At 36.3% G+C, this 17955-nt stretch overlaps 1 protein-coding gene across 1 annotated transcript in view; it reads left to right on the plus strand.

Moving 5' to 3' along the window:
• LOC149791404 (transient receptor potential cation channel subfamily M member-like 2) overlaps positions 1–17955 on the plus strand; it is a 164386-nt gene that overhangs the window by 32419 nt on the left and 114012 nt on the right. Inside the window, exon 5 of the mRNA XM_089971350.1 lies at positions 15524–15672. Within this exon, the coding sequence (XP_089827476.1) occupies positions 15565–15672 (108 nt within the window). The 5' untranslated portion in view covers positions 15524–15564. The remainder of the gene's footprint in view (positions 1–15523; positions 15673–17955) is intronic.

Here is a 17955-nt window from a genome sequence, read left to right on the forward strand (position 1 = left end):
AAACACCTATCCAAGGTAAATGAGACAATGATTAATATGCATGAAAATGGATGTAACAAAACAAAATTAGTATTGCCAGATATTATGCATCTTTGGCATTCTCTCCAAAAGCATTATTACTTTTGGTTAGAATTTCAAAATACAATATGTCCACCTGCATGTGGTGGTTAGATAAATGGAAAAAAGAGAATAAAAGGGGCCAAGTATAACTCCACTAGAAACAGGTACCTAATACATTATTTATATCCTCATTTACATGTTGATAATATGTATTTCTAGGCTATATAAAGAAGTTGATATGTTTCTCATTTCTGGGCTGAACTGTAATGTGGTACATTCATTTGGAAATGTGGAATATCAATTACGTTTTTAAAAAAAATAACAATCTAGTAGTAATATAAATAGCAAATGTTAATTAAATGATGAATTATGGTTAAATACACATCACATATAAAGGTCTAAATAATAAACTAACTGAACTTATGGCCAGTTGATGTAAAAAGTCTTGCTATTTATATAATTACTTATTTTCCCCCCATTTTATAGGCATTAATAATAAGCCAAACCTACTAAAAAAAGAGGATGAAAATGCACCAGAAATACAAACAAGAGCAAAACGTCTGCAAGGGGAAACTAGATGGCATTGATGAGAATCTGGTAACAGAACAGTCCATGACCTATTCATGCAAGGAAAACCAGTGACTCTTACCAAGTTACAGATTGTTCTAAGAGAAAAGGGTGTGGATGTCTCACAGACAACTGTCTGCAAAGTACTTAGAAGACATGGATTTCAGTATTTAATAAACTTTACATTGATTTTTTATAACGTCATTGCTGGTAATATTCAAGTTAATGAATATCATACAATACAGACTTTGACGCTCAAAATTTTAGAGACAATTATGTCCAATTTGTAACAATTACAAAACGGTTTTATAGATAAATGAGAGATAACAATAATAACATCAGAAAGAATAAACAGTAATGTAATTATTTTATGTAATCATGATAAAATGCAATTGATGCACACATGTTACATGTGTGTCTTTATGTATCTGAATTAAATATAATGTTGAATAACTAGGTGAATTTGTTTAATCTATTCGAATTAATGTCAGTAGTGAACATTAAATTTGACTGCCAATTATGGCAAGGTAATTTTTAAAGACATTCATATCTTTTAATTACAAAGTCATAATGTCAAAAAAATATTATCATCTTAAAAAAATCTTTGGTACCTACTACCTTTTCCTAAAAGTAGTCATCAATACCCATCTAACATTCTCTTTCACTATCCATAATAGTACCTGTGCTTTTCTTTTCTTCAATATAATATTGTCTTTCTCTTTGCAGATATAAAAGAAATGTTACTGGATGAAGATTCATGGTGGAGCGTGATGAAGTGATTGCCCAGCGCAGTGCTTATTTATATAAAATTAAGAAACTTAGGGAACAAGGCTGCCATATCGTCTACCTGGATGAGACTTAGATTAAATCTCACCATACAGTTAAGGGAGGATGGGTCGAAGAAAATCATTCATCCACCAATACCTTTGAGCCATTTTGTAAATCAACTGGATGTTTTGTCCCCTTTGGGAAGGGCTGTCAACTGATAATTGCTGATGCTGGTTCATCACAAATGGGACTCATACCAGGCTGTAGCCTAATATTCGAGTCCAAAAGCAACAGAAGTGATTACAATGATGAGATGAATGCAGAGTGTTTTACTGAGTGGTTCAGGGACACACTTATCCCAAAACTGGACAGGAGCTCAGTCATCGTAATGGACAATGCAAGCCATCATTCCCAGCTTGATCCTCAGTCAAAGGCTCCAAGTAGCTCTAGCCGTAAAGCTGAGGTTCAAGCCTGGCTTGATAGACGCTGAGTTCATTATGATCCTGAAATGTGTCAGGCTGAGCTCTTGGGGTTAGTAAAGACCAACAAGCCTAATCCAAGGTACATAATTGATGAACTTGCATCTCTTTATGGTCATGAGGTGCTATGTCTACCTCCCAGGTGCCATGAATTTAACCTTATAAAGTTAGTTTGGGCTGATGTAAAGGGCTGTGTTGCTAGGGACAATTCTTCCTTTAAAAAGGATACCATCATAACCCTGTACAGCCAGGCCAGACAAAGAATTGATAGGGTTCAGTGGCAAAAAATTGAAAGTCATGTAATCAGAGAGGTAGAGGAAAAATTTTGGGAAACTGATGGCATCAAAGAGGATGAGGTAGACCCAGTAATTATTGAACTAAATTAATGTGACAATGATGACACAGACTCTGAAGACTCATTTGATTCAGGTAATGAAAAATTGACAGATGATGATGACCTCTCTGATGCCATCAGCGATGACAGAAATGACCATGACATTCCTTGCAACATTTGTCAACAGAGAGAGCCTCCAGGTTTGAGCGCAAGAATCTGGAATGTGAGCTGGCATGAATGTGAGTTATGTGTGAAGTGAGTACATGACAAATGTTGCAAAGAACTGAAAAATAAATCATTGTGCGATTGGTGGTGGACAATCTTTCACAACAGAAGTTTTGAAAGTTAACATCATTTATAATTACTGAATGAAAAGGACAGTTGCTGTGAAACATTTTCAACCTAATCATTTTAAAATAATCTGTAACTGGTCATCTGCACGTATGGTTTTCCTTCAGTGTGCAGTAATGGATGGTTCTAAAAATCTCAAAGTCATTTAGTATCCATATTACAATTTTTTAAATTATTATGAATTTATGAAAATTATGATGAAGAAGTGTAATATGTAAAGTCCTGGTAGCTTCCCATGAGAATGAAATAAATGTATATTTGATTGAGCTTATTCCTAATGCCTTTAAAGTGAAGCATTTAAACAGTACAATATAAAATTTGTTTCAGTTATATATTTTCTATAGTTTACTTATGCATAATCTTTACTTGTAAACTACAGGTCCGGTGGTAGCCTAAGTAATTAGACCATGCAGGAGGAGGTCGTATTTTGTAACCTAGGCAAAGTCATACCAAATGTTTGTATAAATGTTGCTAGCAGCTGATAACTTGGTGATCAGCATTAATATTTTAGTGAAAGGCCTGACTGGCCTCTTGTCAGGACAATATAACTGGGTGGGACACGATTCCACATGTCTGTTGCATCATGCTTCAATGCTAGACTTATGTTTAAAGTACCACACTACAGAGAGCGTAGCATATGACCCATTTTGATAAAGCTACTATAAAAATCCAAACAAATAAACATAATATTTGGAAATGAAGTGTTACATTATGAATGATACGATGTACATATGTATACCATCAATCACACAGATAATTCACTGTAACACATGCACAAACATATATACATGTATATATATGTGTGTGTATATATATATATATGTGTGTGTGTGTATGTATATGTTCACAATCAGTGCTAAATATGCAATGTTCTGAATTTGTTAATAATAACATTGTTCATTACAAGAAAGTCACAAATAAGTGTACATGTTATTATTGAATAAACATGTACCTGCAATATGAAGCAAGTAAAATATTACCATTAATTTATTTGTTACATATATTGATGTCATATAATTTACTTGAAATGAAATAAATATTCATGAAAATTTAAAGTGGTTATGCTGTCATAATTTTTTAACCCAATATATTTGATAGCTTTTCTAGTACTATCAACTTAATGATCAATGTTTCCCATTATGACTTCTGTCATAATGTTATGATACTGATAATGGTGGTGACTGTATACAATAATCATTTTAACATTTCATTTATTGTGGACAAAAAATATTCGAATGTACACAATCCTCACTCATGACTGTGACATTATAAATTATGTTAAAAAGGTTCAATAGTTTTGGGAAGTTGCTAGTCAAATACTTTATGTACAAATAAGTATCAAGTTTTCATCTAAAATGACCATAATATTTACTATTGTACAATGAACCACTGCAATTGAATATTATCATAAAACCAAATATTTAATAATTTTTCATAAGCCCCCCCCATTGTGTTTTCTATCTTCTGACTGTCTTTGCTTTTGTTGCTGACACTATCACCCAACCCAGTTTTAAAAATAATTTACAAATTAAAAAAAAAAACAGATTTGTGTATGTCAATGAGTCAGTTGTGCCCCCCATGAAATCAACCAACCCAAATTTACTCACACCAGTGCATTAAGAAACAGATTGTTTTCACCTAATATGAATTTGTTTTCATACACACATGTATTGCATAATTTACTGGAAAAGTCCACAATTAAAAAGTGTGACATTTGCACATAAAAGCAGGACTGTAGTGGCTCCATTCCTAGTCCCGATCAATTAAAAATCTTGACCTTCGAGACTTAACCAGTCGCGAAAGCACTAGTTGTGTAGGCGACTTAAATCCTTTAATTGATTGATTAATTGGAAAAGTCCACTGTCACCAATTGTGTCAAAACAGTAAAGTAAACTCAAGACACATAAAACACTCCCTTGTTTGTTATAGGTCATTTGCCAAAGCATGTTGTTTTCCAATGGCACATATTTAAACATGTACACAAAATAAACCCATCAAATGTGTACAGTGTATGAAAGTAAGTAGTGTAACTGATATGAATGTATTATTTATTATGTTTACCAATCTCCTGATTCATCTAATTACTACATTATATATGTACATTAAAAGAAACTTTCAGCATGAAATAATAATTGATGAAAACATGAACAAATTATGACAACATTTTAGTTTTGTAATTACATAGTGGTTTAGAAGTCTTTATATCTCTTCTTGTATTATTCCTCATTAGGACAACATTTTTTGGGGCAGTGTTCCTCTTTACTGTGCTTGCTACAAAAGTTACATAATATGCATTGATAAAATTTCTAAATTTGTAAATAGTGTTCCATTGAATAGATCATCATTAATGGGCAATGACTGTTCTGGAGCATCTTTTTCCACATCAATGGGGAGCCATGATGTATTAAGTTGAACCAGTGTCTCTTTTGTTTGAGTCACAAGCATATTATCATATCATCAGATCCATCTTCTCTCATTACTGTGGGTTTTATGCATGTAGTCTATGTCCTGGTTTGAGGAAAATAATACATTAAAGCAGGATTGTCATTAAATACATTCATCCTGAAAAGATGATTATTCCTAATTATGATTTAACTGCTCTATATGAACATTGAACAAAAATACAAATGATGCTAATTCTGCATATAATATTAAAAGATATAAATATGTTCTTATTTAATGAGAATGTCATCAATTACTATAGCTTGTGTATCTCGCTGTGGTTTCTCTTCTTCATGACAATTCAGGCATAGCCATGTTTCCAGTCTTAGCTGATCTTTCTGATAGCGATAAAACACCATACCCTTTTAAGCCATCTGTGATTTTATTTTGGAAAGATCCAGCCCTTAATAATCACAGATGATTACTATACTGATTATACAGGTTGTCTTCATTGGTTAAATATGTGATTTATTTAACATTACAATTGTATTGGCTACTCCTATGCAAAGGTATTATAGGACCAATGCTACCTTAAATTGTTTGTTTGGACTGTATCACATAATGAGCAATCTCAAAGCTGTATAGCTTGCATGGAGTGTTAGGCATTCTAAAGATGCAATTTTTCATATTTTAAACAAATCTATACCCAATTTTGTAAAAAGTAAATTATAAATTGAGCTGACAAAGCCAAGAAACTCAAATTATATATATGTGTGTGAGTGTGTGTGTGTGTGTATTTTTTGTTGCAAAATAAATAAGGGTAAGAAATAAGTGCATAATTTATCACAAAACTCATAAAAATATTTTTTACAAATCAAAAAGAAGTCATATGCAAGTGTTAACGATTAAAATAAGAAACTGGTGTTTGAAAACGTACCTGAAACAACGGTGGAAGATGGCTCTATTACCTATCACGTAGAATCTGTTTATGCAGACACTGTATCGGTCCACAAGTACCCGTTGAACTGTGGAACCGATTTTTTATGTTTTCATTTCAGCGTCTATATAATGTAGGAGCTCCTGATTCTTACATTAAGTTGGAAAATTGATATATTTACACAACACATCCTAAAACACAGAACTGAACGTGTTTTATGTGAAATGCAGCAAAGGAAAACAATCAGAACTACAAATAGGTTTCACGTCGATTTTACAGTGTGCAAAGGGATATAACTCTCAACCATACCGTAATTGACGGAAGTATCCGGGAGTAACCGAATAGGTGTAGTGACGTCACTATTTTGAGGCAAGGTCTTACTGGCCAGTTTATTTGGTGAATTTTCATCCGACAATGACCAATTGCAGAAAAATATGAATAGTTTTCCACTGAAGATACAAATAAAAACAAACTAATGATTTTTGTAGAAAGCATACATATGAGATTTTTTACTGCGGTAATCAGGTTAATTCCTAATGCAACTGGTGGCTTTTATACTGAACCAACGCTGCCACCAACGCCTTTTTAACATTCATTTTTGGGAGGAAAGAGCTATTTTGAATATTTTCCTGTGATAAGGCAGCTAAAAGAATTAGTATGTGCCTTATGCATGAATCAAGTTCATTAGTACTATAACAAATTAGCATACTTTTCATCACCCCTCAACCATCTAGATTTTTAGATATTTACCTCTGTTACAGCTGACACATGTAAATACGTAAGCCAAGTTCGCTGCTCATTTGCAGCCCAAGTTACGCATTTGATCTCTGATGCTCGTCGAACTGTGACAGGCTGTCACCAAGAAGCCAACCCATTTCCAAGCCTAACTCAAAGCATATCTCAACCACATTACATATTTAGCTTCTGTGTGAATTTATAAATGCTATGTTTGTGATAATTAGGTTCATGCCTTGTACCTTAAAAATTAGCGAGGTGTCAAAATACGAAACAATCCAGTGAGACCAAAATAGACTTGCCCATAGTGTATGTAATATACCGACTAGCGTCATGTTAGTATCGGAACTTCCGTTAAGCATGAAACGCGCAGAGGATAACACTGTTCGGCCTACAATAGTCGCAGTCGGATTGGAAATGATAAATCAATGAATGAACAGAGTAAGTTCTCCGCATTTCTGATCTTAGTTATACTTCTTCTTTACGAAATTAGTAGCGGGGTACAAACAAACGGTTATGTATCGTCAGACTATAAATCATAAATTTAGGGTACATTATTTATATCATATATCAAGAATTGTAGCTTTGTTGGGGTCACATATCTAATTTGCCAATAGCCCTGAGGAAAAACCTTTTAGCAGTTACGTTTGCCGATGTTCTACACATGCGACCCTGAAATACACGTTTTTGCTTATCAAAGCGAGCTTCCGTTAAAAGCGTCCCCGTGCATGCTGTAGACAGTGTAGCAGATAAAATAGGTGATCTTTAAAAGAAACCTTGTACACTTCGGGCGCAATGTCGTTGTATTTACTCCAATGTTTCAATATCTTGTTATGTCATCTTGAACCAGAGTTCTGAGTCATGCAAAGCGGCCCCTAATGTAACTCTTTACCAGGCGTTCACAGAAATTACAGGATTAATTATATTTGCATTTAATCTTTATGGGTATAGGGAGTTTATTACACGTTCAGCTTTATCGCAAGAATAGTCTACACGATTATTAATTTTCATTGACTGCGAACAAGTAACTCCTGCATATTTTACTTGTTTTGTTCTAGGAATATCCTGTAATCCCATAGTAATTCCGTTTGATGAGTATACTTTGCTTTTCTTCTTCTAAATATCATCCAAGTACTCTTGCTTGGATTCTGTTTCAATTTCCTGTTATGTGCATACTGCTAAGCTGTTTTCACGAGTATATGTAATCCATTAAGCGTAGAACTTAGTAAAGTAGTGTCGTCTGCTAAAAGCATGCCAGGTATGTTCATCTGATTAACCCGCGACTAGTCATTCAATCCATCATTTATGTACACGAGATACAGAAAAGCGGACATTTCTCCCACTTGACCGTTAACACCCCTTCGTAACGGAAATGTGTTCTATATATCCTCTCCACGCTACACAGGCACTTGATTATGTGTAGGAATGGACGACTATTCTCCATAGTTTTACAATAGTCACCTTAGAAATAATCTATAACCATGATAAAAACAATGCAATTATTCCTTATTGAGAGATAACAATTCCTTTGAAAGAATGACTCATAAATCTAAGAAAAATGACGTATTGATTTTGAGATTGTGTAAGCGTGTTTTCTTTTCTTTATGTGATGTAATGTGATGTGATGTGATTTTGATTTTTAACGTAGTTTTAACAATTTTTCAGTCATATCGCTACGATGTCTGCAGTGTGGCAGATTATAGTGATGTCTTGCACTGGGGCATCACGCCGCAGACATGTAGCATGATGTCCCACCCAGTCACATTATCCTGACACCAGGCCGACCAGTCCTAACACTAACCTCTTAATGCTGAACGCCAAGCGAGGCAGCTGTTAGTACCATTTTTTAAGTCTCTGGTATGACTCGGCCGGGGATCGAACCCACGACCTCCCGCATCCGAGGCGGACGCTCTAACCACTAGGCCACCGGAGCGGTTCTTTTCTTTATAAAGGTACAAGCGTTTACACAAAGAGTAAGTGTATAAGTGTAATGGTTACATCATGAATCTCAAGTTACGATCAGAGTTATTTTCCTTAAATAATAATTTGCTATTTCTACTGGATTTAACATTGTGTAAATGTTACCTTCGTTCCTGAACTAGCTGCAGCTAGTCAATTCAAAACGAATTAGACTTAAATGGTATGAAACCTCGATCGACCCAGTCCAATCGAACCAATGTTATCCGATAACATTGCGGCCATACTTTTGTTGTTCAAGGGTCGCGGACCTATTTCATGAACATCATGAGGGCCATATGTTTGCTATCTAAGGTTTACGGATCCATTTCGTTCCATATTGACCCTGGGGATATATATTGAGTTAAAATATGTTTGGATAACTGCCCTCTTGCGAATCAAACCTTACTTTCTATACCAAGCAATCGTGATCGACTAATCAGAGAGAATCTCAGTATGGCGACTTTCATTATGCCCACATACCTTGACTTTAAAATAAGCTTGTATGAGAAGTCCACATTGTTGAAATTTACATCGGTCTACATTGCTGAAATTTACATCAGACATGTGTCATTAGTTCCATTCTCATGCTCATTACAAAGTTGAGCAAAGTTGTTTACTGAGGCTGCTGTGGTTATCTTCCCGGGTGACGGGTACATCTGAAACTCTAGGAACTCGTAGAAATGTAAATGTTTCAAACAACCTCAAATAATTTAATTCAACACTTAATACTTTAAAGTAATATACTTTTATTAGCATGTTTCCATGTCCCAGAAGTGTGGAAATAATTCGTTATTTCCCAGTTTACTATAAAATAAAAAAATAAAAAAATAAACCCGTCCTCACTATTACCCTGGTACTATGCTCATCCCCACTAAGGTGATCTGACATGTAAAGAAACGAATCTGTCTTCCTTATTCCAGCGTTGAACAACCCCAGAATTAGACCACTCCATGATTCTCGCATTACGGCTAGGGATTATCGCATTCATGATCAGTATCGATTGAGATTTCAAGGCTGAACAACAATGCAGAAGGTTTTATCCGACCTCACACCTGACCTTTACCTTTACTTGCGAATCACTTTGCCCTTGAACTACAAGCATAATACATACAATGTAGCAGGACCTCCACAATGTCCACCTTCCTATCGAACAGTTACATGGTATAATTAGGCAGAAGCATTCGTTAACATAATCAAGATACTAAACATTGATTGGAACACATTCACGTACCATAAAAGACATAGGTTGAAGTTAAGTGTCGTGCAAACAGAACTTTTTCACTGATCGATCTAGTTCATTTACATCGTCTATAGTCCTATTTAGAGCCGAGGAAAAAAACCTGTTGTAAAAGTTATTTATTTTAGATTCATATTCGTTATATTATTTATGAATGATAAATCAATGCACAAAGTTAAATATGGGGCTAAATCATTATTTTATATCTGTCTCGAATTATAATATTGATAGGAGTTAAATTTAGATTTAGCCCGTTTCATGTTTGTATTGGTCAACACACTATCTGCAGTACACATTTCACGTGCAATGTTATACACATGCTTAGCCATTTCTACCATTTCGAATACAAACATGGTTTTAAACATCATTTCGAATCACAGCAAAAGCCCTATCTTAAGGTTAGAATATCTGTCCCTTGAGTGCGAGTTTATTATCACATACTGGAGTATACAATGATTGTAATTATTCCTGTCTTGTCTGATATGTGCCATTCATAGTTTACCCCGTTAACGCAAAGGTGGCAGACATTAATAGTTTAAGTGGAGGGGACCCCCACCACTCAGATAGCCCCGATAACAATCGAACGAAATCAGAAAACTAGTGCTCTTTAAATACCAGTTCATGTTAATCTTCAGACAATTTTCGTTTTGCCAGGTTTTATAATAAGCATGAGGATGGAATCATCTTCTATCGAACTACTTTAGATACTAAGTTCAGTCTTTGGACTATGGTGGGTGGGTTGATAGAATGGTAGTGAAAAAAAATATCTAACACAAGGGACCGTACATATTGTTGAACAACGTCCTGTATGTCTTCTTTATATTCGGTGAAGTTATTTATCTATGTATTTTTAGATTCATTCATACATGCAAACATGAACACTACCCGATATATCTCTAGACTGAAAATGGTAGAGTTGTTAGCTGCCACAAGGTGTCATGACACTCCCGATCCTCCGCTCTGTGCCCAACCACGCTGAGCCTTTTTAGTTGCATCTAGCGCGTCATGGGATTCAGCAGTAACTGTATATTTCCTCAGCCAGTGTAGGAAGTTTTCAGAAGGCAGGGTTCACTGGTGACATGCCTATTTTGCTTTTTTGATGCTATAAAGTTAGTGCTGTTCATATGACTAAAGAGTCTTCACGTCTTTAAGCACATGTGCATATTGTCTACGCTGCATGCAAAAACGACTGATAATGTTGAAAAATCGATAGAACTTGTGCAACATCAACCAATATGAGGACACGGCAAGCGAGTGCAAGCTAGGCGTCGACATCACCGAAGCCTTGAAAAACTGCTTAGACTGCCAGAGAGCAAGTATCCAGGCAGGAAGCATCAAGTGCGTCACATCTACTGCGCGCTTGTCATTCGACTAGACGCCGATGGCCGACCCAGTCTAGGTGTGGCCCTAATAAATTATATTAACAGTACCTAGCGTACTCTCACAAATGCGACATGAGCGAGATGCGAAATACTGATGTATACCTGACATACGAATGTACGACAATTAGGCTCCAAAAGTCGCCAAAGGCCTTATTCGCCAGGTTTTAAACCTTTGCATGAAAGTTAAAGTGTGACTGGAAGGATGTGGCAGTAGTTAAGAAACTGGCAGAAAAGCCGCCAAACGTTTACAAGATATTGCCACGACGTGACTTGAGTATCATGTCACGTGCATAATTTACGTTCCACAACACAGTACAATTCTCAGGCCGCAATTGTCAGAAGATACAAGTAGACTAAGTCTTTGAACACCAAGGAGTCTCTACAAGCAGGTGCTTCTAAAGTGGATCCAGCTGCTGAAGTTTGAACCAGGCTGGAAGATTGTGGGTGTCTAGCCTACAATCTTGTTTGAGCAATGTGTGCGTTTATTGTTGCGCGATTCTAGCCTGGACATTGTGAAGTGGTCCAATCGTAGTCTAGCTGTTCGGATGTTTAGTCACCCGTACGCCCATGAGATGCTTTTTGTCAAACTGATGGTATTGAGTGGATTACTCAAGCACCTGCCGTTATGGCGACCCTAAACAGTGGAATAACGCAGTTCACAGAAAAACACGCATTGATAGCATTCGTGCTACGTCCTCAGTGATTAAGACACGACAAGTTGGACTAGAAAAAAACATGAACCGCTGACATCAAAGACTCCGATTTGGTTCCTTAGTGCGTCTGGAGAACTGGAGGGTGGGCAACACATTGTCACAGATCCTGTGCAGACGTTCAAAGTGTTCACCTAGGTCAACAGTTTGACATACTAGGCCTGATCTACATTCTAGTTTTCTGATAGTGGCTTCTGAGTAGACGTTTAGTTCACAAAGAACTTAAGATTGTGTCTGAATGTACCCACCTGCCACTTACGGTGAGTTTTCTCGAATGGCCATGCAAAAGAATTCACTGAAATACTCCTCTGCTCAGGCATGTTGCTACTGTTTGGCATGATAGAGCCAATATGCCTGCGTCATAATACAGTCTGGTACATTACTTTTTTGTGTCAAGAGAAGTAAGGCTTGCCTCGTTAATAAGTAATCCTCCATTGTGGGGTTGCTCGGTGAGTTTTCTCGAATGGCCATGCAAAAGAATTCACTGAAATACTCCTCTGCTCAGGCATGTTGCTACTGTTTGGCATGATAGAGCCAATATGCCTGCGTCATAATACAGTCTGGTACATTACTTTTTTGTGTCAAGAGAAGTAAGGCTTGCCTCGTTAATAAGTAATCCTCCATTGTGGGGTTGCTGAGTATAGTGGTCATAGACTGCCGAACATTTTCTTCTTTTGGAAGGACTTGAGGTAGAGTTAATGCCCATGTTCGGTTCTTGACCGGCCTTGAGATGACTTTGATCTTATGTATTTATGTTCTAAATTTGTCTCCTCTGACTAGTACTAAGTAAATCTTCGGTCGAAAGCTGATAAACTCAGTGATTGAAACATCTGACGCGATATAGAGTTGATGCTCTTTAGGATATTCGCTCACGTCACAGAAGCGAATATATTCGGACATATCTCGTAAGATAACAGAGGTCTCGAAACTGAGCAGCAGATTGTCAGTGTATCACTTTTGTATGATTGTGGTAAACATCGTGCATGAGGTTCTAAAGTAAAGAATAGTTTGTTCTGTATTGACGAGGCAACGGTTTTTCTCTTTAACCTTTGTTAATAGCAAAACAATTTCCAAGACCGAAACGCTGATCAAGATACGGTGACGGAATATGTCTGTCTCACCTTCAGGTGTCAAGAGATCTACCGAAATCATCTTTCTTGCGTTTTCCACGGTCTTCCAAAATACGGTTTTCGTCGACTTGAAGAGGCCTTTTACTACCTCTTCTGATTTCAATTTGACTTCTTAGGTATTCTCGGGTGCATCTTCGAGCATTCCATGTCAGGCGTGGAACTGGATGTGTCGTTAGTGGTCCACATAGTTCTAGAATTTACCGTCATGTTTTCAGTGAACTTACCGGCAACATTTGATAGTCTCTTAGCCAACCTTCTGGAATTTTCATAGTCTCGTGTGCCAGCAAATAATCATTGTGTGTCCCGTTACATTCCTTCTGAAACTTGATATAGGCCTTGGATGCGTCCACTGCAATGGGCAAAATGCGCCTTGATTAACCCACTTAAATTCACCCTTTAGGAAACACTGCATCAAGGCCCTTTTATAAAGATTGTTCACACTGAGGCAGGCTATACATCTTGTTCTCTTTGCACTATCAAACTTAGGATACACTGGGTTCCTTGTTTTCGCATGATACTTGCTTACCGTTGAAATGCCACTATAATTACATTCCTCAATAATTTGGTGTAGGTCTATGACACAGATCGAAGGTGGTATCTGCCTTTTTACGAGATTATCACAGCTTATTCCGGGTGTGTTGCAGTAATATGCCGAGCTGAGGTCATATTTATTTAGTTAGATATTACCCAATACCTTGAACACTGCCATTAACAGAAATGCACCCGTCTTGAGGTCAAGAAGCTTCTTTTGTTCTGGCAACCAAATATCACAGTCGTTTGTTTATACCAGAATCGAATCGTTGTTTACAAAAAGCGTCTTGCGATGCAAACTCTATCTCTCCAAAGTACTCATAGTTTTTTTTTTAAATTCGCATTTAGACGATTTTGCATGAAAGGAGATTAACGTTGGTGCAAAGCTTTGTGTGCCTTGCGGTGGTACGCAATGACTCATTGGTCATATTAGCAACTAGCTTTTCCAGGCTGTTATTCAAAAACAATGGAATGATTATTACATGTCGGTACCCCAGGAGAAAGGTCGTGTACTTCTTAACGTTGTTTGGAATTGGAATATTTTTCCATACAATGTGGTCTTTCGAATATTGTTACATAGTTCATATCCATTTATGTGACCGTCTGTGGCTTTCTGGGAAACTTCGCAGTCGACTACATCTAATCCATTATCGGCCATAGAACATCTTTGCTACGGTATATCACTGACCCCTTTGAAAGCCAGTCTGTGCAAACGACGTTATATAAAATGTTACATTGAGTCTGGTCATTTACATGTTTGCATACGGCTTTATTTTGAAGTACCGGCAGGACCTTAACTTGGCATGTTTATTGTCTTGAAATCTGCATCAAAATGTACGGAACAGGCATCTGGCCATAGTGGCTGTGGAGTCTAGGCTGTTTCTGTCTTGCTTCAGTAAAGACACATAGCAGGGCGTTATGCTTATAGTGCTACATCCGTTCGTTGGGATTCTTAAAGGTCGCCCACGCCGAAGACGTAGAGGCACCAGTGGCAGACGTATTCTCGTCTTCACGTTGAAGTTATAAGATTGCTTATAAATAATGGCTGTTATCACTTTTCGTTCTGAAAGTTGAGCAGCTGAGCAGTAACAGGTACTTGGAACGTTGCCTCATGCTTTTTGATTCGCCATTGAGCAGCGGATATAGGCCATTTCCCCCCAGCTAAAGACACTAGAGGTAATAGTTTTGTTCCAACGCTCACACTAATTAGTATCATTAACTTTCACAGAAAAGGTGATCCATGTAAAGCCATGCTTTTCGAAAGACTGGCGGTACTTTCCAAACCGATTGAAATGGTGCACTTTTAAAAATCACTGAGTCATAAAGGAACAATAATATAAAGTACACAACACTCCGAGCTCTTCGTATGAACACATTATTTTTAATCTGCCTCTTAGGACTGTGGTATTTGCTAGTACCAAATAAAGTCCGCCAACAAAATTACAGTTTCCCGCAAAAAAGTCACCAGGTTATAAATGTGAACATTAAGAGCGGATAAATGTATTAATTTTACATATTTAACTTACAGAAGATAACATTTCATCAATACCTGCATTGTATATCTCCAACGAACTATTGAGAAGACATTTTCGAGAGAGATATGGCTTGAAGGATCATAATAAATTCGAATTCATTGGCACAATGATGCTCAAAAATAGAAAATGAAGCAAACATTTGAGCTCCTATACATTGTAGAGATGCTTTTGAGAATGATATACTAAAGTTCGATATTAATTGTTAAGAAACTATATATTACATGAGCCTCCATATTCTTCAGATTTGATTATAGATTTTGACCATTATTTACTGTAAGAACATTTGTGAATAGTGTTTTGGATTAAAACTTAATTTCTTCTTAATTGGATGCTTGCAACTAATACAGGTTTTAAAAACCACTGGTTTGTAGTTATTGTAATTATTCAATATCTTAATGCACAGCTATCACTCGTGTTTTTCTCCAGGATAGCCATTTTAAAAAGGGAAGAGATTATACCTCCTGACCATGACATCAGTTGGCCCCGCAGACTCTAACCAAGCCTTGAGGCAGAAAACAATCAGTAGGGCCGGTTCGCAGTATTATGAAGAAGATGCAGAGCAAAGGCGTGAACGGGTATTGTCTCTACTTTGTTAGTAAATCACGCGACATAGTTAGATATCTCGCATAATATAAGCATCAGCTTATAGTAATTATTAATAATTTTCTTTTGATATTGTATTATTTATTTTTAAAGTTTGCTTATTTTTAAGTTAGGCGTAATTCCAAAATAAAAAATTGTAATGGATGATTGAAACAAAATCGTTTGATGTCTGTATATAACATGATTTATGAGTTTTAAAATAATAGGTGTGTCACGTTTTGGGGAAAATTTGCTGATGCTTCATGCTTGATGTATACGCATATTTTCTTATAGTTAATTCGTAGTTAATGAGATGATTTAAATACGTATTATGTTAGATTACGAATTTAGACCCGATTCTGGATAAAGAAACTGCCTGTCTGTTGTTTAACCATTACGCGACGACCCGTTCGAGGTTAAATTCAAAGGGACATCTACCACCAGGCCGTCAAGTTAGGGGCTTCTCTGTTTGTTTTGCCATCAGTCAATGATATCACGACCGGCTTGGCAGAAAGCTTGGATTTTTGGAGAGCGGAAACCAAGAATGACAGGTAAGTGCTAAATTTCTTCACGACAGTTTTCAAAGAGACCAGACTGATCCAATCAAAACTGAGAGATTCAAATCTAGGGATGAGTATCAATATACAATTTGTTCGAACAAAGTCCATTTTCCAGTCAGTGCACGCGCGAACGTTGCCAGGTGTGCATCGAAGTTGGGAGGCATTAGACTGTTCTCCGAGTTGTGCACTCATAAAATGGCAGAAAGGTATTCGAATGAAATTTTAAGTTTGGATTTGCAGATAACAGCTTCTTGAGGTAACTTATCTTTGTCCGAACTGGTCTCTCTTTTACAGCTAGATGATATTAGATTAATACATTATTATGTACACTTAATTTATTAGAAATTGAATCTTCCATGTATAGCTGAATTATCAACAAATCGTAACGTAGCGTAAAGCGAATTATTAATATTTAAGATTAACCTATGTAGATTGTTGGATTGTTTAATTTACTATGCTGAATCATAATGCATGACTGAATTTATTAGTGAATTGTGTTAGAACTTGTACTTTGTTATTAGTATGTGAATATATAGATTGTGAATTATACAGAGTTAGTCATAGCTGGACTTGTGCACATATAATTATGTATTTATATATTTATATGTCTTATAATGCTTAGGATGGGAAATGCACATGATTGTTTTTGATGATGATAGTTGCTATATCGAGAGGTTAACAATTAGGGATGTTTATGCATGTATTAGAAGTAGTTGATATTATTGTTATTATTATAGGACAATTTATTATGGAACAAAGCGCTTATGTAATATTTAGATGTGAGTGCGTCTGTTGACCTGATAATTTATTCGACATTATTCTGATGAAAGGTCTATGACAGTGTGGTTAATTCTGAGATTAGAGCAATGAGACAAGATTGTACGTCCATTCTAATTACACAGGAAGCTTTCCGAATGGATGTGAGAGGTGACACCCTAGGATTGGAGAGAGAAAGACACGTTAAGAGCACTTGGGAGGTCTATTGTGACGTCAGCAGTTGAATGGAGGCGCAGTTCCGGAAGAAAACATGGAAGAGAGTACCAGAAGTATTGGAATGACGGATCCGAAAGTGCCAGTAGAGCACGTAGTCAAGGGTACCGGAAGTACCAGAAGAGAACAAGCGGCGGACAGATGAGTAACAGAGACAACACTCAAGGAAAACACTCTCACTTAATACTTTAATTTCATATGATGAAATAGTAAATTGGCTACTGTGAATATGTCGTTGTATCTTTTTTTAAGAAATTGCGATTGAAAAATTTGCCGATGAAATTGTTGAATATATTTAATATATTTTATTTAGTTGTTATTCCTTTCACCTTAACTGTTGTATACACCTAGGCCGTGGGCATTGCTTACTGGTGGCTTGCAGCTTTTTAAATTTTAACTATCCATCTTCTTCGGTGCTAGAAATAACACCGTAGAAGACACGTGACAATGTGCGATAGTTTTAATCGCAGCTTTAATATGGAAAGTCCATGAAAATTTTCAGTCTTTATCTTTACTATATATTAAGTTCATAAATACAGAAAATGTAACTCAAGTTCATAATATTTTATGTTCGTGGAAATCATTCAGTTCAATGTTTTTAGAAGCAATTTTATATTCCGTGTGCTTATTGCTGCCACAATGGAAACGTAAGATGTAATTATATGAAATTATTATAGAATCAGGGTTGGTTTGTTTTTTTATGAGCTACGTTTATGTTTACTACAG

The sequence above is a fragment of the Sinohyriopsis cumingii genome, chromosome 9, assembly GCF_028554795.1.
Source record: "Sinohyriopsis cumingii isolate HCF-2022 chromosome 9, ASM2855479v2, whole genome shotgun sequence".
In the NCBI taxonomy this organism is placed as follows: Eukaryota; Metazoa; Mollusca; class Bivalvia; order Unionida; family Unionidae; genus Sinohyriopsis; species Sinohyriopsis cumingii.